General features: G+C 45.6%; 2 protein-coding genes across 2 annotated transcripts; one reads left to right on the forward strand and one right to left on the reverse strand.

Moving 5' to 3' along the window:
* The first annotated feature begins 14981 nt into the window (after nt 1–14981).
* On the forward strand, nt 14982–16221 carry LOC125525058. The gene is made up of 3 exons (XM_048690069.1): nt 14982–15368; nt 15463–15624; nt 15722–16221. The coding sequence occupies exons 1-3, from the start codon at nt 15156–15158 to the stop codon at nt 16061–16063; spliced, it is 717 nt and encodes a 238-aa protein (XP_048546026.1). The 5' UTR covers nt 14982–15155; the 3' UTR covers nt 16064–16221.
* A 141-nt stretch (nt 16222–16362) lies between these two features.
* Nucleotides 16363–18819, reverse strand: LOC125525057 (thaumatin-like protein 1b). Its single transcript, XM_048690068.1, has 3 exons — nt 18623–18819; nt 17764–18454; nt 16363–16866 (listed from the first exon to the last, which is right to left on the reverse strand). The coding sequence occupies exons 1-3, from the start codon at nt 18669–18671 to the stop codon at nt 16734–16736; spliced, it is 873 nt and encodes a 290-aa protein (XP_048546025.1). The 5' UTR covers nt 18672–18819; the 3' UTR covers nt 16363–16733.
* Nucleotides 18820–21668: the final 2849 nt, after the last annotated feature.

Raw genomic sequence — 21668 nt, forward strand, 5'->3', positions numbered from 1 at the left:
TTCATCATATAGCTGTACCATTGCAAACCAAGAGATACCAAAACAATGGAAGAGCAACAATTAATAACGTACTAGATTAGTCGGTATGCTAATTTAATTGAGTGCAACAACTTGGTTGATGTTCAAGTTGCTGTTGTTGTTTTAGCAGCAGTGGCATACTCAAAATCTAGCAAGTATTAGTACTCTGATGTGCTAGTGCTAGTATTAAAAACGATGAATTTGACTAGAGCAAGGAAATGAAAACAAAGACAAAAATTCTTTCTTGCAAATGACCCAAAGGAAAAAACTGATGAAGCAGCAAGGCCATGACCACCACCAGGTGCATAGCTGCTCTACCTAATGGGCCATTAGCAGAAAGCAAGCCGTTTAACAAGCTAACAAACATCAACCATTATGAAATTACAATAGCAGAAGCCCGTGTAGGGAGATTAGCAGCAAGTGAGTGAGCAAAGGGAGAGGGAGGTGCTACCTGCTGGGAGCGGTGCGTGGTCGTGGCCGGGCTGGACTCATCGAGCTCAGAGAGGGCAACTTGGTTGCCTTGGAAGTAGAGGAGCAGACCCCTTGTTGCGGGACAGGGCCGGTGCCTAGGTTCGTCCCTCCTCCTCAAGCAAGACAAGGCCATGTTCCCGGCCAAACCTCCTGTTCATCCAATAGCGGCAGTTCAACACCACAGCAAAGTACAAAGCAAAATAAATAAAGGAGGAGAATGATGTGCAATGCTTCCCCAGAAGCAAGACATCGGTCAAAAGAAAATAAGGAGCCTAAGAATACCCTTCAGAACATATCAGCCATCAGACAAATAAATCACAAGGAAAACACGCAATAAAAATGAGCACAGGCTGCAGAGCGCTATCATATTGGAAGAATACCCTTCAGAACATATTGCACAAGCTGTCCGCAACCAAAACAATTGTTGCAAGATTATAACTTACTAATAAATCAACAACAAAAACTAATGATGATACATCTACTCTGCTCTACTTTCTGTTCTCACAAGAACAGCTGCATGCACCTGTGGCCAAAGGAAATACTCAGTTTGTTGGGCTAGTTTGATTAGTACTGCTTTGCATGTGTACAAAGCACCAAAGCACTGAATGGTTAGCCGGGACCAGATGGTGAATTGATCCCAAAGCACCAAATATTACAATATGATGCAATTGGTTATCCAAAATTTTGACTTGCATACAACATCACTACACTGTTACTGCTATCAACTCATAATTTACTCCCTGGACCTAACCTGTACAACACTATTTTGAGAATATAAAAATATTGGTTATCATAATAAAATACTATTTATTTCCTTCACTATTCAGCACAATTATCTTACAATATAATATCAATCGTTGAACACTTTCTCACAGGGTCATGCCTACATTCTGTATTTGGGCATCACTACTAGCATAGACTGAAAGACATGCTAAGCTATCGTAAATTCTAACTTCACATATGCATAAGAATCGCTAGAGCAAGCAAACCAGAAAAGCATAGAGCATATATCGTTCCCCATTTCACGAAGAATCTCCTCTTGCACCTAGGTGGTCACCGCCACAACCTCCTATTACACAGCAACCAGGTACCCGGCATGCACATGTGAGTTGGCAACCAGGTGATATCATAACGAGATGCATCAATCATGTCGAGCTCTCGCTGTGGCACAAATCAAATGACACAAAGTAGCAGTCGAATATGTGAGGTACCCAAACCAGCGATTGCACTTAAAAAACAGAGACAGACGATGCAACTACTAAGCAACCGTGAACTCTGCCACAATAGCATAATGATCAGAGCAAGCTCGCTAAACGACCCAACCAGTAGCAACATGTAGGATACTAAAAATTCACACAGAGGGCAGGATCGAAGCGCGAGCGGTGTCGACGCTATTGTGCACGGGCCTCATCTCGCTCCCACGCTCCATCGGCTCACGCACGCTACAAGGGAAAGGAAGAGCACCGGAGATTCGCATCAGAGACCAGAGCAAAATCAGAAGCAAGAGCAAAGTAATAACAATCCAGGGAAGGCACAGGGCTCCTAACCGCCGAAGCAGACGACCCCGGAGCCCGGATCGGGCGGATCTCCGAGGCACAACTCTGCGGCAAAGACCGCGTCACGGGCGGGGGCGACGCGGTTGGCCGCGGGTCGGGGCTTCGCTGTCGACATCTGGCCGGAACCCTAAGCAGCCGCCCGCGTCGTCGCATGTGTGCGGTGGAGTGCTGGTGCACCGACTCCAGCAGCACCACCTTGAACGCCTCGGACGACATCTGCGGGAATGAAAATCGAACACCAAAGGAGCGCATGACATCGTCAGAACCTCGTCTAGAGAAGGAGAAATGCACGGGCTCAACGCAGGAGACGACGGGAGAGGAAAATACCTTGGGGTTGGGGACGGCGCGGCCTCATAGGTCCCCGCGCGGAGGCGCTGCAGCAGCGGATCCCCGCCATCGCCGGGTGGCCAGACGCCGCGACGGGACTCACCATGGCTTCGTTGGGGCTGGATCTGGAGCGCAGGGAGGGCGGGGAACGAGCCACCGGAGACCCGTGGCCGGCGTGAAGCACGCACGCGCGCGCCGGCAAGAAAGCCGACCGCGACGCCATGGCCATGCCTGGACTGGTCGATCTGGGGGGTGAAGGCTAGGGGAGAGGGTCCGTGGCGGAGATAAGGTCGGCGGTGGTGGGGGGTGGCGGCGGTGGGAATCGCGGGAGGGGGCTCGCTCTCTCTCGATCTGGACTGGATCGGGATCGGTTCGGTGGGTGGGATCGGGAGGGGAGAGGGGATCACGCGCCGCGAAAGGAGGCCGGGGATGGGGAGGAAAGGAGGCCGGGGATGGGGAGGAAAGGAGGAGGTGTCGGCACCGACGAGACGAGGATGAGGATACAGGCGGCGGCGGCAGGGGAAAAGTGAGCGGGAGTGGCAGTGGCGATGGGGATAAGTGAGCTAGGGTTTTCGTGGGTGGATGAGGGGGGGGTGTGGGCTGCCGTTGGATCCGGGCGCATCCGACGATGCTAATCCATTATCCGCGTGAGATGGTTTTGGACCAATTAAAACGCGGTACCCCTTTGATGATTTTAAGACCATTTAAATTGGTCATAATCGATTGAAAATAAGATGTTAAAACATGTCTGCTATTTGACGGCCTAGAAAATTTATAAAAACAAATAAAATCAAAAAACTTTGCATTGTGTCACCAAGTGTGACCTACTTTTCAGTAAGAATAACAAACTTTGAATAATGCAAATATCATAAAAAAGTGTTCTCAGAAATAAGTTTTTTGTAAGAGAATTATTTTTTGAGTGCCCAAAATGATTTTTTATGAAGAACCTAGCAAATATTTGTTGCAAATTTGGGCCACATCAATTTTATAAAATCTTAGGTCATATTTAATGTTCAGTTGACCAAATGTTGCCTAAGGAAGATTTCATTTTCTTTGGATGAAAAATTCATTTTCCATTTTTTCGAGTGCCCAAAATGAGTTTTTTTGTGAAGGACCTACCATATATTTGTTGCAAAATTGTACCTAATAAATTTTCTAAAATACGAAGACATATTTAATGCACAATTGACCAAATGGTTGGGTGTAAAAAGTTTTGATCCACCTCTCGTGAAAAAGACAAATTTCCACCGATTCAGCTGGAAGCGGGTCAAATTTGAACTGTACCTGCCTCGTAGTTTGCTCTTTATTTTTTCCAAAAATCATTTCTAGGTACATAAGTATCTATTTAATCAAAGAAACACCAAAAAAATTCCAAGATTCAACCACTAGCTAGGAACGGTCAAGCCCGCCGTTTTGACCGCATTTTGAAACGGGCATAAAAAATTCAAAAAAAATCAAAAAAATTGATTAGTACCTAGAAATATTGTGCACAAGGGTGCATCTTGGAATTCTAAACAATGTTGCCTAAGGAAGATTTCATTTTCTTTGGATGAAAAATTCATTTTCCATTTTTTCGAGTGCCCAAAATGAGTTTTTTTGTGAAGGACCTACCATATATTTGTTGCAAAATTGTACCTAATAAATTTTCTAAAATACGAAGACATATTTAATGCACAATTGACCAAATGGTTGGGTGTAAAAAGTTTTGATCCACCTCTCGTGAAAAAGACAAATTTCCACCGATTCAGCTGGAAGCGGGTCAAATTTGAACTGTACCTGCCTCGTAGTTTGCTCTTTATTTTTTCCAAAAATCATTTCTAGGTACATAAGTATCTATTTAATCAAAGAAACACCAAAAAAATTCCAAGATTCAACCACTAGCTAGGAACGGTCAAGCCCGCCGTTTTGACCGCATTTTGAAACGGGCATAAAAAATTCAAAAAAAATCAAAAAAATTGATTAGTACCTAGAAATATTGTGCACAAGGGTGCATCTTGGAATTCTAAACAATGTTTCCTAAGGGAGTTTTCATTTTCTTTGCACGGAAAATACATTTTCCATTTTCCGAGTGCCCGAAATGAGTTTTTTTTGTGAAGGATCTACCATATATTTGTTGCAAAATTGGACCAAATCAATTTTCTAAAATACTAGGACATATTTAATGCACAATTGACCAAATGGTTGGGTGTAAAAAGTTTTGATCCACCTCTCGTGAAAAAGACAAATTTCCACCGATTCAGCTGGAAGCGGGTCAAATTTGAACTGTAGCTGCCTCGTACTTTGCTCTTTATTTTAAAAAAAATCATTTCTAGGTACATAAGTATCTATTTAATCAGAGAAACACCAAAAAAATTCCAAGATTCAACCACTAGCTTGGAACGGTCATTCCCACCGTTTTGTCCGCATTTTGAAACGGGCATAAAAAATTCAAAGAAAATCAAAAAATTGGGAAACCTTCGCATTGTGTCATTATATGTGGTCAAGTTCCCAGGAAAAATAACAAACTTGTAATACGGCAATTATTTTAAAAAAGTGTTCTCAGAAACGAGCTATCACGTGTGGAGATCAATGGCTTTCAAGCCAAATGATCAAACTTATGGCCACATTCATGGCATAGTTTGTTCAAATGATCTCATATTGTGGACAAGGGTGCATATTGGAATGGCAAACAATGTTGCCTAAGGAAGTTTCCATTTTCTTTGGACGAAAAAACCATTTTCCATTTTTCGAGTGCCCAAAAGGAGGTTTTTTTGTGAAGGACCTCCCAAATAATTGTTGCAAAATTGCACCAAATCAATTTTATAAAATATTAGGACATATTTAATGCACAATTGACCAAATGTTTGGGTGTCAAAAGTTTTGATCCACCTCTCGTGAAAAAGACAATTTTCTGCCGATTCCGCAGGAAGCGGGTCAAATTTGAACTGTAGCTACCTCGTAGTTTGCTCTTTATTTTTTCCAAAAATCATTTCTAGGTACGTAAGTATCTATTTAATCATAGAAACACCAAAAAAATTCAAGATTCAACCACTAGCTAGGAACGGTCATTCCCGCCGTTTTGACCGCATTTTGAAACGGGCATAAAAAGTTCAAAAAAATCAAAAAATTGGGAAACCTTCGCATTGTGTCATTATATATGGCCAAGTTCCCAGGAAAAATAATAAACTTGTAATACGGCAATTATTTTAAAAAAGTGTTCTCAGAAATGAGCTATCATGCGTGAAGATTCATGGCTTTCAAGCCAAATGATCAATCTTATGGCCACATTCATGGCATGGTTTGTTCAAATGATCTCATATTGTGCACAAGGGTGCATCTTGGAATTCCAAACAATGTTGCCTAAGGAAGTTTTCATTTTCTTTGCACGAAAAATTCATTTTCCATTTTTCTGAGTGCCCAAAATGAGTTTTTTTGTGAAGGACCTACCATATATTTGTTGCAAAATTGGACCTAATCAATTTTATAAAATACTAGGCCATATATAATGCACAATTGACAAAATGGTTGGGTTTCAAAAGTTTTGATCCACCTCTGGTGAAAAAGACAAATTCCCGCCGATTCAGAAGGAAGCAGGTCAAATTTGAACTGCAGCTGCCTCATAGTTTGCTATTTATTTTGTCCAAAAATCATTTCTAGTTACATAAGTACCTATTTAATCATAAATACATGGTTTGGTGGCGATACGTCGAGGTTTGGGCGATGGCCGAGGCCCCCAACTCTAGAGCACGTAAACTCGCATGCCCGCCGCGTGGTCACCGCGTGACCGTGGCGTTGCCATGTGTTCTGGGCAGCCTAGGCATGTCTAGTGGGTTGGGCACTCCCCAGGTAGGTGATAGGAAGAAAATCACAACATAAGATTCTCACGAGGAGACCGATCGATGCTCAAACATGAATAAGCAGCCAAGTGTTTGATTAGCGGTACGGGAAATGCACATGGCCAATGGGCGTGAGTTTTGGCTAAGAATGATCATCTACTAAGGAGAATGTCTTCACAAATTTTTAGCTCAAAAGGAGGATCCTAGGTGGTACTTGCTTTGCAAAGTACCACACTGGACAAAAATATGAATGTTGAAGCTGGGCTCAAAATAATGAATGGATTGAGCTGAAATTTAGTGGAGGATGGTTATTTGGGCATAGGAAAGCATTGTAGAAAATTGATACCATTTGGACATGTAAAAGTAGTACTTCCTTCACAATTCTCTTCTATGGACAAAAACTTGGGAAAACTAGTGAGAGATATTGGATGAATTAAATGAGCTAAAAATTGGTGTAGGTAAGTTACATAGGTATGGTCATGCGCTGGTAAATTTTCAGATCATTTGGGTAAGCCTAGCTAGTACTTACTTCACAAAGCTTCTCTCGAGGTAGAAACTTTGGAAATTTCCTGAGAAAGATTTACTAGGAAAATTGAGCTGAATATTATCATGTGGCAATGATTTGGGTATGGAAGCGTGCCCGAAAAGTTTGAGGGTAGTAGGAGGGGTCTATATAACACTTGCTTTGCAACGTGCCAATTTGGCCATAAAATATAAATTGAACCTGGGCTCACATAGATGATTTGACTGAGCTGCAATTTGGAGGAGGGTGATAATTTGGGCATATGAAGGAACTGTATAAATTTCATGTCATTTCGAGATATAAAAAAGGTACTTCCTTCACAATGCTTCTAGGTGGACAAAAACTTTGGAAATTTGCCGAGGAAGATTTGCTAGGCAAATGGAGCTGAATTTTGTCATGCAGTAATGATTTGAATAGAAAAGAGTGCCCAAAAATTCCTAGGGTAATCAAGAATATATAAATAGCACTTCCTTCATAAAGTGTTGTTGTGAACAGAATAGGAAAATGAATATTGTTGAATTAGTTTTGAACTAGGCAAGGAAGGACTTTTACATATTTGATGAAGATATGACCCAAAGAATTTATGAGATTTTTTTTGGGAATTTTGGAAATGACAGAAATATAGGTTGCTTCACAACCTAGGGCAAAAACTGCCACATGGACATGACACATAGGCAAAACTGATGAGGTGGCGCCTAGTCATAGCAACCCACCACAGTTTACAAGGTTATGACCATCTATATTGGTCATGATCAGCTAGAAATAAGGCATCGGACTAGTTCTGTCTGCTTTATGACCATTTCGTGTAAGGAAATTACGACCTTTCTGACCAAAATGGTCGCAATGGTTTAGGGTTTGGAGCCCCCCGAACAGCTTTTGACCAATTGGTCTAAAATGGTCATAGATTTATGACCAATTCTTCCAGGGTCACTGACAGAAGGTCATAAGTTGACATATTTCTTGTAGTGACTACATGATCATGCTAAGCAATATGACAATGATGGAGTGTGTCATAATAAACGGAACGGTGGAAAGTTGCATGGCAATATATCTCGGAATGACTATGGAAATGCCATAATAGGTAGGTATGGTGGCTGTTTTGAGGAAGGTATATGGTGGGTGTATGATACCGGCGAAAGGTGCGCGGTATTAGAGAGGCTAGCAAATGTGGAAGGGTGAGAGTGCGTATAATCCATGGACTCAAAATTAGTCATAAAGAACTCATATACTTATTGCAAAAATCTACAAGTTATCAAAGCAAAGTATTACGCGCATGCTCCTAGGGGGATAGATTGGTAGGAAAAGACCATCGCTCGTCCCCGACCGCCACTCATAAGGAAGACAATCAAAAAATAAATCATGCTCCGAATTCATCACATAACGCTTCACCATACGTGCATGCTACGGGAATCACAAACTTTAACACAAGTATTTCTCAAATTCACAACTACTCAACTAGCACAACTTTAATATCACCATCTTTATATCTCAAAACAATTATCAAGCATCAAACTTCTCATAGTATTCAACACACTCATAAGAAAGTTCTATTATTAATCTTGTATACCAAGCATATTAAGACTTTAAGCAAATTACTATGCCTTTTAAGACTCTCAAAATAATCTAAGTGAAGCATGAGAGATCAATAGTTTCTATAAAAAAATTCACCACCGTGCTCTAAAAGATATAAGTGAAGTACTAGAGCAAAACTATATAACTCAAAAGATATAAGCGAAGCACATAGAGTATTCTAACAAATTCCAAATCATGTATGGCTCTCTAAAAAGGTGTGTACAGCAAGGATGATTGTGGTAAACTAAAAATTAAAGACTCAAATCATACAAGACGCTCCAAGCAAAACACATATCATGTGGTGAATAAAAATATAGCTCCAAGTAAAGTTACCGATAGAAGTAGACGAAAGAGGGGATGCCTTCCGGAGCATCCCCAAGCTTTGGCTTTTAGGTGTCCTTAGATTATATTGGGGGTTCCATGGGAATCCCCAAGCTTAGACTCTTGCCACTCATTGTTCCATAATCCATCAAATCTTTACCCAAAACTTGAAAACTTCACAACACAAAACTTAAAGTAGAAAATCTCGTGAGTTCCGTTAGCGAAAGAAAATAAAAGACCACTTCAAGGTACTGTAATGAACTCATTATTTATTTATATTTGTGTTATACCTACTGTATTCCAACTTCTCTATGGTTTATAAACTATTTTACTAGCCATAGATTCATCAAAATAAGCAAACAACACACGAAAAACAGAATCTGTCAAAAACAGAACAGTCTGTAGTAATCTGTAGCTAGCTCAAGATCTGGAACCCCAAAAATTCTAAAATAAATTGATGGACGTGAGGAATTTATCTAGTAATCATCTGCAAAAAGAATTAACTAAATATTACTCTCCAAATGAAAATGACAGCAGTTCTCGTGAGCGCTAAAGTTTCTGATTTTACAGCAAGTGTAACAAGACTTTCCCCAAGTCTTGCCAACGGTTCTACTTGGCACAAACACTAATTAAACACAAAAAACACAACCAAAACAGAGGCTAGGTAAATTATTTATTGAATAACAGCAAGGATAAATATTGGGTTGTCTCCTAACAAGCGCTTTTCTTTAAAGCCTTATAGCTAGGCAATAAGATTTCAATGATGCTCACATGAAAAAGAAGAATTGATGCACAAAGAGAGCATCATAAGACATGTGACAAACACATCTAAGTCTAACATACTTCCTATACATAGGCATCTTATAGTCAAACAAATTATCAAGGCAAGAAAAAACTAGCATATGCAAGGAAGCAGAAAGAAACAATAGCAATCTCAACATAACGAGAGATAATTTAGTAACATGAAAATTTCTACCACCATATTTTCCTCTCTCATAATAATTACATGTAGGATCATAAGCAAATTCAACAAAATAGCTATCACATCAAATATTTTCAACATGATCCACATGCATGCAAAGTTGACACTCTTCCAAAATAGTGGGATTAACATTAACTAAAGTCATGACCTCTCCAAACCCACTTTTATCAAAAACTTCATGAGATTGAACATTCTCCAAATATGTGGGATCTAAAGTTGACATTCTTCCAAACCCACATTCAATATTATTGCAAACATTATAATCAATCTCATATTCATCATGGGGTTTAAATAAATTTTCAAGATCAAAAGAAGAATCACCCCAACCATGATCATTGCAACAAGTAGAGGACATAGCAAAACTAGCATGCCCAAGATTAGGGGTTTGCATATTAGCACAATTGACATTAATAGAATTTATAATAGCATAATTGCAATCATGCTCTTTATTCAAAGATCTATCGTGAATCACTTCATAAAATACTTCATCGCAATTTTCAGATTCACGAATTTCAAGCAAAACTTCATAAATATAATCTAGTGCACAAAACTCACTAGCAATTGGTTCATCATAGTTGGATCTCTTAAAAAGATTAGCAAGCGGATGAGGATCCATAGATCTTAGGTTCTCTGTTTAGTAATAAATAAACAACTATTCCAACCATACGAGCAAACAAGAAACGGGCAAAAAGAGGCAAATAGAGAAAGAGAGGGAGGATCGAGAGAGAGAGAGAGAGGGCGAATAAAACGACAAGGGTGAAGTGGGGAAGAGGAAAACGAGAGGCAAATGACAAATAATGTAATGCGGGAGATAAGGGTTGTGATGGGTACTTGGTATGTTGACTTTTGCGTAGACTCCCCGGCAACGGCGCCAGAAATCCTTCTTGCTACCTCTTGAGCACTGCGTTGGTTTTCCCCGAAGAGGAAGGGATGATGCAGCAAAGTAGCGTAAGTATTTCCCTCGGTTTTTGAAAACCAATGTATCAATCTAGTAGGAGGCTACGCACGAGTCCCTCGCACCTGCACAAAACAAATAAATCCTCGCAACCAACGCGATAAGGGGTTGTCAATCCCTACACAGCCACTTACGAGAGTGAGATCTGATAGATATGATAAGATAAGATTTTTTGTATTTTTGTGATAAAGATGCAATGTAAAATAAAATCAAAGTAAAAAAGCAAAGGAAATAACTAAGTATTGGAAAATTAATATGAGGAAGATAGACCCGGGGGCCATAGGTTTCACTAGTGGCTTCTCTCGAGAGCATAAGTATTCTACGGTGGGTGAACAAATTACTGTTGAGCAATTGACAGAATTGAGCATAGTTATGAGAATATCTAGGTATGATCATGTATATAGGCATCACGTCCGAGACAAGTAGACCGACTCCTGCCTGCATCTACTACTATTACTCCACTCATCGACCGCTATCCAACATGCATCTAGAGTATTAAGTTAATGAAAACAGAGTAACGCCTTAAGCAAGATGACATGATGTAGAGGGATAAACTCATGCAATATGATGAAAACCCTATCTTGTTATCCTCGATGGCAACAATACAATACGTGCCTTGCTGCCCCTACTGTCACTGGGAAAGGACACCGCAAGATTGAACCCAAAGCTAAGCACTTCTCCCATTGCAAGAAAGATCAATCTAGTAGGCCAAACCAAACTGATAATTCGAAGAGACTTGCAAAGATAACCAATCATACATAAAAGAATTCAGAGGAGATTCAAATATTGTTCATAGATAAACTTGATCATAAACCCACAATTCATCGGTCTCAACAAACACACCGCAAAAAGAAGATTACATCGAATAGTTCTCCACAAGATAGGGGGAGAACATTGTATTGAGATCCAAAAAGAGAGAAGAAGCCATCTAGCTACTAACTATGGACCCGTAGGTCTGAGGTAAACTACTCACACTTCATCGGAGAGGCTATGGTGTTGATGTAGAAGCCCTCCGTGATCGGTGCCCCCTCCGGCGGAGCTCCGGAACAGGCCCCAAGATGGGATCTCGTGGATACAGTAAGTTGTGGCGGTGGAATTAGGTTTTTGGCTCTGGCTCTGATCGTTTGGGGGTACGTAGGTACATATAGGAGGAAGGAGTACGTCCGTGGAGCAACAGGGGGCCGACGAGGGTGGAGGGCATGCCTGGTGGGGGTGGGCGCGCCCCCTACCTCGTGGCCTCCTCTTTTGTGTCTTGACGTTGGGTCCAAGTCTCCCGGGTCTTGTTTGTTGAGAAAATCATGTTCCCGGAGGTTTCATTCCGTTTGGACTCCGTTTGATATTCCTTTTCTTCGAAACCCTAAAACAGGCAAAAAACAGCAATTCTGGGTTGGGCCTCCGGTTAATAGGTTAGTCCCAAAAATAATATAAAAGTGGATAATAAAGCCCAACAATGTCCAAAACAGTAGATAATATAGCATGGAGCAACCAAAAATTATAGATACGTTGGAGACGTATCAAGGCGCGCCGTGGAGCCATGCAACCAGACCTGCCACCGGTCGTACCCGAGGACGGCGAGTTCGGAGGTGTGGAAGGATGCAAGCTAATGGCGCTTGTAGGTGTCGCGGTCCGTGATCTCTGCCACCTACATCCCCAACCCCACTATCGGACACCCAAGTACTTCCTCTACGGCTGCCGCGGTGCGGGGAGTTCGGGGAAGCCAGCGAGGCGGTTCGATGAGGCTGCAGTCTCGTGGCGTCGGCGGCTTGAAGAAGCGTCGTTTGAGGATGCGCGAATCTCGTGGCGGCGTGGATTCACGCTGCGGATCGGCCGCGGGGACTGCCGACCACGGGGTCCGGCCATTGGGAGGAGGGGAGTGGCGGGGAATGGCAGGGGAAGGGTTGGGAGGAAGGGCCGCCTGCGGCGGGATGGGGAAGGAGGAAAGGCAGAGGAGGTGGAAAGAAGTGTGGAGATTTCTTTACTTCGTTACCGAGCGGTGGAGTAAATATTGGCTAGGCATAAGCAATGAAGGATAAATTATCCTCATCTGAGAATGACCGTCGGTGGATAAATTAGCGCCATCTACTAGAGATGCTCTAAAGCAAATCCTATAAATCGCCTCGTCCCGCAAAATAACCATTGTTTTACATGACCATGACAAAAATCGTCTTAACCAGGTCCTGTAAAACGGCTCGTCCCGTAAATATTTTTACGGGGACCTGTATATTTCGTCCCTCACCCGCCATATTTCTAGGATTCCTCCATCTTTTTACAGAACCTGGTGGGAGTGAAATTTCTGCCCCAACCGCCTCCGTTCTGCACTTCCGCTGCCACTAAGCTCGTCGTCGCCTCAACGTTGCTCCTTCCTCGGTGCACGTCGCCATGGAGCAGGTAGAGCCTCCCGCATCCGACCCCGAGGTCGACCCGTCAGAATCGTGGGCATCTCCAAAACGGAGAGCGTCGTTTGGCACAACATCGACAACGTCATCAAGGATGTGGTGGCGTGGGGAGACGAGGTCGTCCGAAGGGTGGATGAGGCGGTCAGGTTCCTTGGCCACACCACCACCAAAGCCGTCACCCCACGGCCGGGTGCGGCGGTTTCCCCGATATGGGCCGTGTACGAGATGGAGGCGGAGGCGATGCGCTTCGAGGGCCTGCTCGACGGGTCGCTACTCAGCCTCCAGGATCTCTTCGAGGCGGTCCTGCTCAAGCACGTCGCACCTGGCTGAAGCACGCCACACCTACAGACGATGCCAGTGCCATGGACAACACAGACGAGTATGAAGCCAATTGTAATTTACACTTCATTTTCAGGGTGTTTTGTGTTACCTTTTAGGTATCTGATTGTAAATTTAACTACAGACAAATGGGCTCTACATCTGACATGAAAGATTTTCGGAAATGTTAACGCCCACACGTGTGGGCGTTTGCATCTCGCCCACACGCGTGGATCCGCGTCTGTTCGTGAGCGCATGAATCTTGGCATGTTTCTAGTGCCACGTAGGACTGGCTTGGTGTGTGGGCGTTCAGCCGGTCGCCCACACGGCCGTTTCACCACACAGGAGGGGTTGGTGTGCGGGCGTTCAGCAGTTCGCCCACACGCCACTTTGCACGCACACACAAGGGCTAGTGTGTGGGCATTTGCCATCTCGCCCACACGCCCGTCTCCTCTCCCACACCCAAGCTGCTAGTTGCCATGTGTTTTGCAGTGCACATGGCAACTGCCCCTAGTGTGCTTTATAAGCAGGTGGCAACTCTCCTTTTTTACTCGAGTTTGCCATGTGTTTTGCAGGGTACACGGCAACTGCCTAGTGTGCACATAAGCAGATGGCAACTCTCTTTTACCGAGTTGCCATATGTTTTTGCATGATACATGGCAACTGCCCTAACGTGCATGTACATGGCAACTGCCCTAACGTGCACGTAAGCAGATGGCAACTCTTCCTTTTTACATGGCAACTACCCCTAGCATTCTTGTGAGCACATGGCAACTCTCTCAACTGCCTAGTGTTAGTATGTGGCAACTCCTAAAGTTATGAAATCATGGCAACTACATTAGATCAGACCATACATGGCAACTGCAGTTGAGCAACCATGGCAACTGCAGTTGTCCGACATGGCAACTGTAGTTCAGCGACATGGCAACTGTAGTTAAACGAACATGGACGAGGGTCTGGACCATGACAACTGCGGGCGCGCGGTGACCGTCACGCGTGGCGTGCGGGATCAGGAGGTACGAGGCCTGACATACGGGCGTGTGGGCGTTATCAACTTCGCCCACACGCATGCGTGTGAAAGGGATCGGGAGGGGAAAAAAGAGGCGTGTGTGCGCTAGTTGTTTTGCCCACACGTAGGTGTGTGGGCTGTTCCTCTTATACACCACACAAAATGTGTGGACGGACTTGCTAACGCCCATACGTGTGGCACTTATCGACATCCAAAATTTTTATGGAATCTATTTGACGGAAACAAATGTTATACTATAAAAATATGGAAAAAAATATTTTGCGGTATCATGTAAACCGATCTGCTCCGAAGGCACGGAGTTACCGCACCTCCACTTCCCCATTGCATTCCTCTTGTGTCAAAAAAAAAAAAGAAGAGTCGAAGTGAACTGAGCTCCTCTCTCCTCTGGTCGGAGAGGAGCAGCAGAGATGGCCGGAGCCGGGGAAGACGAAGCAGCTCCTCCTCCCCCTTCTCCAGATCGACAGGTGAGCAGCATTATCTTCCTCTCCCCAATCCTCTCTCCTATGTTTCGCTGATGGATGGATCGATCTGCGGAGTGCCCTCCCTTTCTCTGTTAACCTAGGGTTCCTCCCTCCCTCCCTGCAGCAGCCCATGGAAGAGGAGGCGGCGGGCAAGAGGAGCAGGTCGGAGAACCACCACGGCGTCGCCGACGGGCCGCCCCTCACCCGCCATATTTCGTCCCTCACCCGCCATACTCAGAAGGCTTGTTTTGAAATCTGTTCAGATATTTGGAGATTTTCCAGGCTTGCTTGCAAATTGTTCAAGACTTGAGGACTTAGAGATCATCAGGTGTTCTGGTGTGGATGACTTCATCGTACCAAACAGACTCGATAAACTTCAAAATTTGCTGATTGCTGGAACGGATGTCCAGATGGTTGTTATTCATGCAGCTGATCTTGCTCATTTTGAGTATGAAGGACGACTGATCCCTATAGTGCTTCATGGTTGCTCAAAATTAGAGAAGGCAACAATTGCGTTTGATACCACTAATCCTTATGCACTGGCCCATGCATTCAATATAATTCCAAGCATTTCCCCAGTGAAGATATTAATTGTGCGAGCTATTATATCAACATATGCACAGGTTATCTTAATTTTTTTTCTTTTAGCTTACCTCATAATTCTTGAAACTTGGTGTTACTGTCAGTGTCATCTTATTTGTTCCTGTCATGTTTCAGTCCCTGGAGCTGCCATTAAGACCACAGGGCATGTTTATGCATCTGAGGCATATGACTTGTCAAATTGTCGTCTATTGTAGAGAATTAAATGAAGATAATGGACTTCTTCAACTGGCCCATTGGTTGGACGCTGCACCCCGACTGGAGACGTTGCACTTGCATGTGAGTACCATTTTATTTGTTGACTAAATATATGAACCTTCAAGAAAGAATTGTAGTTTGATTAGTTTGACCGAATGATTGCAAGCTTCCAATGCAGATGCACTATCTGAGTCCCGGTGCTTTCTTCAGTGCCGAGGTGGCGGGAGCGGAAGGTCCCTGTATGTGTCGCCATGATCATCTTAAGACGGTCTTCATGGGTGGGTTTCAGTGTTACAAGTCTCAGATTGAGCTGGCGTGCTCTATCTTGGGAAATGCTTTTGTTCTTGAGCAGCTGACAATCGAACCAAGGCTCACAGAAGCAATATGGGGTGATAAGTCTTACCAGTGGAATATAGGCCTTGAAAGAATTTTACCAAGGGTCTGTGAATGGGCACAGCGAACCTCGAAGCGCTTTGGTAAGGTGATCACCGTCTTAGATGCCCCCTTTCACAGTGAGTAAACCAATCCTTTTCGCATCTACGCGCTGTCAATTAATCTTGTGTAGTCTGCAGTATGCAGCATTCAGTGTAGCTGGGAGAATGCCCCTGTAGAGTGTAGTGACTGTTTTGGTGTCTATAAATGGAATCCATAGGGCTTTGCCCCTCTTAATAAAAAACAAGTAATCTCTGGTTCATCATAGCAAAAAATCTTGTTCTGCCTTTTATGTGTCACCAGTGCATCTGCTATTTTTTTTCTTCCTCATTTTGCCTTATTTCAACCTGTAAGAGGGTTATTATTGGAGGTACTGAAAGAACTCTGAATGGTGAAAACTCGAACAAACTTAATTGCACTCTATCTATTCATGTACACATTTGCCAGCTCCTGAAAGAAGAAGACTCTCTCTAGGTCCGCGCCTCGATATGAAAAATGTAATATCTCAACAAAATACAGAGCATCTAAACAAAATTTGCCACATGGCCTAATACTGCTCGGGTGGGATCCGAGAGAACACACTCTGAAACCATGCCACTGCCAAGTCGAGGAGGAACTGCCCGGTCGAGGAGGAACCTGAAGTGTTCTTTGCGGTGCAGGTTGGTATCGCGACGAATCTGCCGTTTGTTTGGGTGAATGCCAACCGAGCCCGGTTCCATCCTCCAGCAAATTTTGCTGAATGTTTCGGATCACCCAGTTCACTGCATCGACATCACTTGAAAGATGGCCATGAGGAGAGGAAGGAGGGTGATTGTCGCCGGATCTGCGCCCTGAGACGAGAACACCATTGGTGGGTAGGCGGCACTTGTCGGTGGCGACACCTGGTACCCACTGGGTCCAGGACAAGAGAAAAGTATCAGTATTAGCTCATGAATGATGTACATGCGTGTATATCGTTGTTAGATTGCTGTAGCTAAATGAACTATTTCTGCAAGCCCAAGGGAAACTACTGACGCTAACATGTTACTTGTAAACTGACAACTCGCGCACACATTGCGGCCAATTTGAGCAGAGAGCATCTCAAGGAGAGTACCCCTATCCCACCTCCAAAATTTAGAAAAACTGCCAATAACTCAACTTTGCTGCTCGAATAGATTGAGACCTCTGCCATGCCCGAAACTAGTTTGGTGACCCAATCACCCAAACATGTGAAACTATGCAAACTGATGATTATGCACGAGAGAGTTTAGTTGCTACATAATTAAATGAAGTATAGCTAAAGGGAGTTAATCACCTATGCATTGAGAGTTTAGTTACTACTGCCTTCCTAAAGAAATATAATAGTTTAAATCACTAAAGTATATCTAGATGCTCTTATACTTCTTTACTGAGGGAGTACTTCCTTTCATGCAGTTAGCATCTCATTTCTCCGCAAAAAAAAAGTTAGCATCTCATTTAAGCATAAAGATGCCTTCTATGGAGAGTTGGGATCGGTAGGTTTATCACATAATAATTTTTTTTGAGGGAATATCACATAATATCTTAAAAAAGAGGTTCATCACATAATATAATACTACAGTTTTGCTAAAGTACATCTAGATATAATTCGTGTCCACATAATAATATAGAGCACTAGTTAGTTTAACAGTAATATAATTCGTGTCAAGCCGTGCATGATGCATGCTACGCTGTCCACATGCACACGTCCAAAAGAAAAAGAAGCGATCGAAATGCCAAATGGCCACGACGTGCCGAGCACGTCCAACGACAATGACCCAACGAGCGTACCTCGACCCGCCGGCGGGGCAGAACACGACGCCGTAGCCGGCACTGCCGCCTGCGCACGTGAACGTGGACGTCGCGTCGTCGTAGGCGTAGCTGTAGGCGCGCGGGCACGCGGCCTTGAACAGCCGGGAGTAGGCCGTGGGCGCGCACTTCGCCGGCGTCCCGTGCTCGCCGCTGCAGCAGTACGCCTCCGTCCCGAACGCCTCGCACGCGCTCCGGCACGCCACTGTCTCGCCGGCCACGACGACGCGCAGCTCCGGCGGGCACTGCACGTTCAGGTCGGCGGGGCAGTCCGTGGCCGGGCAGCTCCCGTTCGCCGGCGCGATCAGCACCGGCACGTTGAAGCCGTCGACGAGGCTCACGTCGTAGAAGTCGTCGCCTCCGATGGAAGCGAGCGTGAACTCGGCCAGCGTGGCTGGCGGGGCCGCACCGTGGCCGGAGCACTCGACTGTGTCAGAGCCGCAGTCACCGGTGGCGCAGGCGAAGCCGGCGCCAGAGGAGGAGCTCTGCACGCAGAGCGTGCGGCCCCACATGCGGCCGGACCAGCCATCCGCGACGTCCACGGCGCGGGACTCGCCCGGGGAGAGCGCGAAGCCGGTGGTGGACGGCGGTGCCACGCCGGCGTTGGAGAGGATGCCCGGCCACACGGTATAGCCGCAGTTGTTCTTCACTGTGAACGTCGAAGGCCTTGCTCCTGGTGGCCATTAAGTACAAAATCCATATATTGTGTCCATTGATGAGATACAAGCTTAACTAATAGTAACTGGAAATTTAACACAAAAATTAAGAAGCGCATTAACAAACTTATTAACAGTGGCACAGGAACACAAATAAAGAGTGATTAATGTTAACTACAGTGTACCTTTGAGGAAGGCGAAGCAGAGCAGAGAGAGCAGAAGTGCTCCTCCCATGGAGCCGGAGGAAGAGAGGGAGAAGAGAAGGGATCAAAACTTGAGTGAGATGATGACAAAAAAATTATCAATTCTTAACACGTCCATGCATCATGCATGTGATGTGATCATCTAATTAACTAGTGATTAACTGACCTATTGCTGTTAGGAGGTACTAAACTAAGGGATGGAGGAAGCTACAAACATTGAAGAAAGGTTCATTCGATCTCCAAAGTTGATTTCCAGTATAAACTATTAAGAGATTAGACATCAAACGTGGTTTGCAAATTGCAAGTTAGGTGAGCATCTTCGTTATATTAAGCCTCGCCTCGGCCGGTGAGTTGACTCATTTAAACAGTATGTGTTTTAAAATCCCAACCATGATTGGATCAAATAAGAATTTTATTTCTTGGAGTGAAAGGCTCAAACAACAATCAGGAGTACTCCCTCTGTAAAAAAATATACAAGATCATTTAGATCATTATAATATTATTCTAAATGCTCTTGTATTTGTTTATAGGGGGAGTACTATATATAAAGAGAATGCTTGGCGTCACCCGAGGAATCGAGTAACTTTTTGAGTGGCATAGCTGCAGCTCGTGGTTTCTCTCGACCCTCTTCCGTCGCCCCCCTCCCGCGGACGACACGAGAGGCGATAGCCCAGCGGCCAGCGACCCCCTCGATCTCCCTCTTCCCTCTCCGTCGCCGCCTGGGGTTGGTGCGGGGCTAAGCCCGTGCGTTGGTCGGCGGTGGCGGAGGGTTGTTCCTCCTTCTCCTGGATTTGCGGTAAGGGCGTTGGATCCATGGGGGCGGCCTCTCCCTCGATCCACGATGGCACGACGGCTCCCGACGGCGGTGCTTGGGGAGCGGGTGGAGTTCTAATGCGTGTGGCGTGGAGATCGGCTGGGCGTGGCTTGAGGATGGAGGTGGGGCTGGGCGTGGCCGGTGGCGGTGGCGGCGGCGTCCAGCCCGGATCCGGTCTTTGCGGTAGTGACGACGATGGCTGGCCTGGATCCGGCCGTGGTGGCGGCGGCGTCCCCTCCGCCGCGGATGACGGGCCAGGAGACGGGTCCTTGTGGCGGCACCGGTGGCAGCGGATCTTGGGGTCCAGTGTCCGGGCTCGTCATAGGACGCGCGTGGCGGTCAGAGCTTCCTCCGACATGGACGGCGCTTGATGCGGGATGGCGGCGACGGTTGCCGTTGTATGGGTGTTGACAGCGGCTGGCGCGACGGTGGGTGCTCCTTGTGTTGGGGAACACAGTAATTTCAAAAAAATTCCTACGCACACGCAAAGATCATTTTTCGATAAAGGGTGAACTTTATTGATTCAAAGTGAAGTATCAAGTGGATACAAACACATTGAGCATACACCCGGCCTCTGCATAGTTAGGATGCACACAGCCAACACCAACACACACACAAACACGCTGGCAAATAGCAAAGTCATATAAGACCAAAGCAATGCCTAAGCGAGAAAAAAGAAAATACCCCAATGCAACTAAATCCTCGATCGACAATCTACAACTAAGACCATATCCGCACCAACCATCTCATGACATCACAAAGACAACAAGGTTCTTAAACGGCAAGGCCTTCAGGAAGGGAGCGACGTTCAAGCGCCGTCATCACCGGATCCAACCACCAAAGGTCAGATTCTAGATTTTCATCCTAAAGAACCGTATGAGCATATCCGAGCAATGCCTTCAACAAGGTAACGATGCAAAAAACATCGCCATTGCTAGGTATAACCAACTTGGCAAACCTAGATTTTCACCCCGGAGCTCGTTGAAGTCAATCATGTGTTGTCGCCGCCACTTTTTCATGATCCTGGCAACTACATGCGAGGGGCTAGAGAACCGACTGTCGCCGTTGCACAACCATACCTCCGCGTCAAGCCGTTGTCCGTAGATTGCATCTCACCGCCGAAGAAAACCACCGAATTCGGAGAGAGAAACCCTCACGAAGATCTTTCGATGGCCACCACAATCCGCAGCAGGGTGCCTGTAGTAAGTGGTCACCCGTTGCCACCATAGCAGCCGGAGATGGCGAAGTCAGATCCGACAAATCAACCAGTCCAGGCCACCACCGGCGCAGATGCGGCCACCACAACACAACCATGGAGACCGCTGGCGGCGCCAAAAGCCCTAGCCACAAGTGCCGCTCCAGTCCGTGCCCACATATAGCTGGTGTTGGCCGCGGGGCGAGCCACGCATGGGCAGCGAGATCAAGTTGCGGAGGGGAAGACGAGGAGGAGGATGGGCTAGACCGGGGCCGTTCTTGATTTGGTCGGCTCTCTCCAAATCGAGCCCACGCAGACGCCGACGACCACGCGTCCCATCAGGAACCACGCACGCCGAAGGCCACCTCCACCGGCCCAAGCAAGGACGCTGCCCTGCACCACCTGCAGCCGCAACCGCCGCGTCGCAACAGCCCTACGCGAAGCGCCCCGCCGCCACCGTCCCGGGAGCCTGCGCAGGCTTCGCTAACTGACCCCTCTGGTGGCGGCGACGCGAGGGGAGGGGAAGAAGGAGCCTGGGGCGCCGGCGACGAGAGGTTTCGCCCGTGTCACACAAGATCATGGTGATGCATAACAACGAGAGGGAGAGTGTCGTCCACGTACCCTCGTAGACCGTAAGCGGAAGCGTTATGAGAACGCGGTTGATGTAGTCGTACGTTTTCACGATCCGATCGATCCAAGTACCGAACGTACGACACCTTCGAGTTCAGCACACGTTCAGCTCGGTGACGTCCCACGAACTCCGATCCAGCAAAGCTTCGAGGAAGAGTTCCGTCAGCACGACGGCATGATGACGGTGATGATGATGCTACTGACGTAGGGCTTCGCCTAAACACTGTTAGAGTTGTGTCGAATATAGTGTACAAGGTAGGTTACAGTTGGACTATGAGTTGTATTGTGTTTACATAGGATGTGGAGTCGTGTCCTAGTAGGACACTTGTATCCTAGGCCTTTCATATATAGCGGGGGTAGACACACGATGCAACCTATGCCAACATAAT

This window comes from Triticum urartu, chromosome 7, assembly GCF_003073215.2.
Source record: "Triticum urartu cultivar G1812 chromosome 7, Tu2.1, whole genome shotgun sequence".
NCBI classification, from domain to species: domain Eukaryota; kingdom Viridiplantae; phylum Streptophyta; class Magnoliopsida; order Poales; family Poaceae; genus Triticum; species Triticum urartu.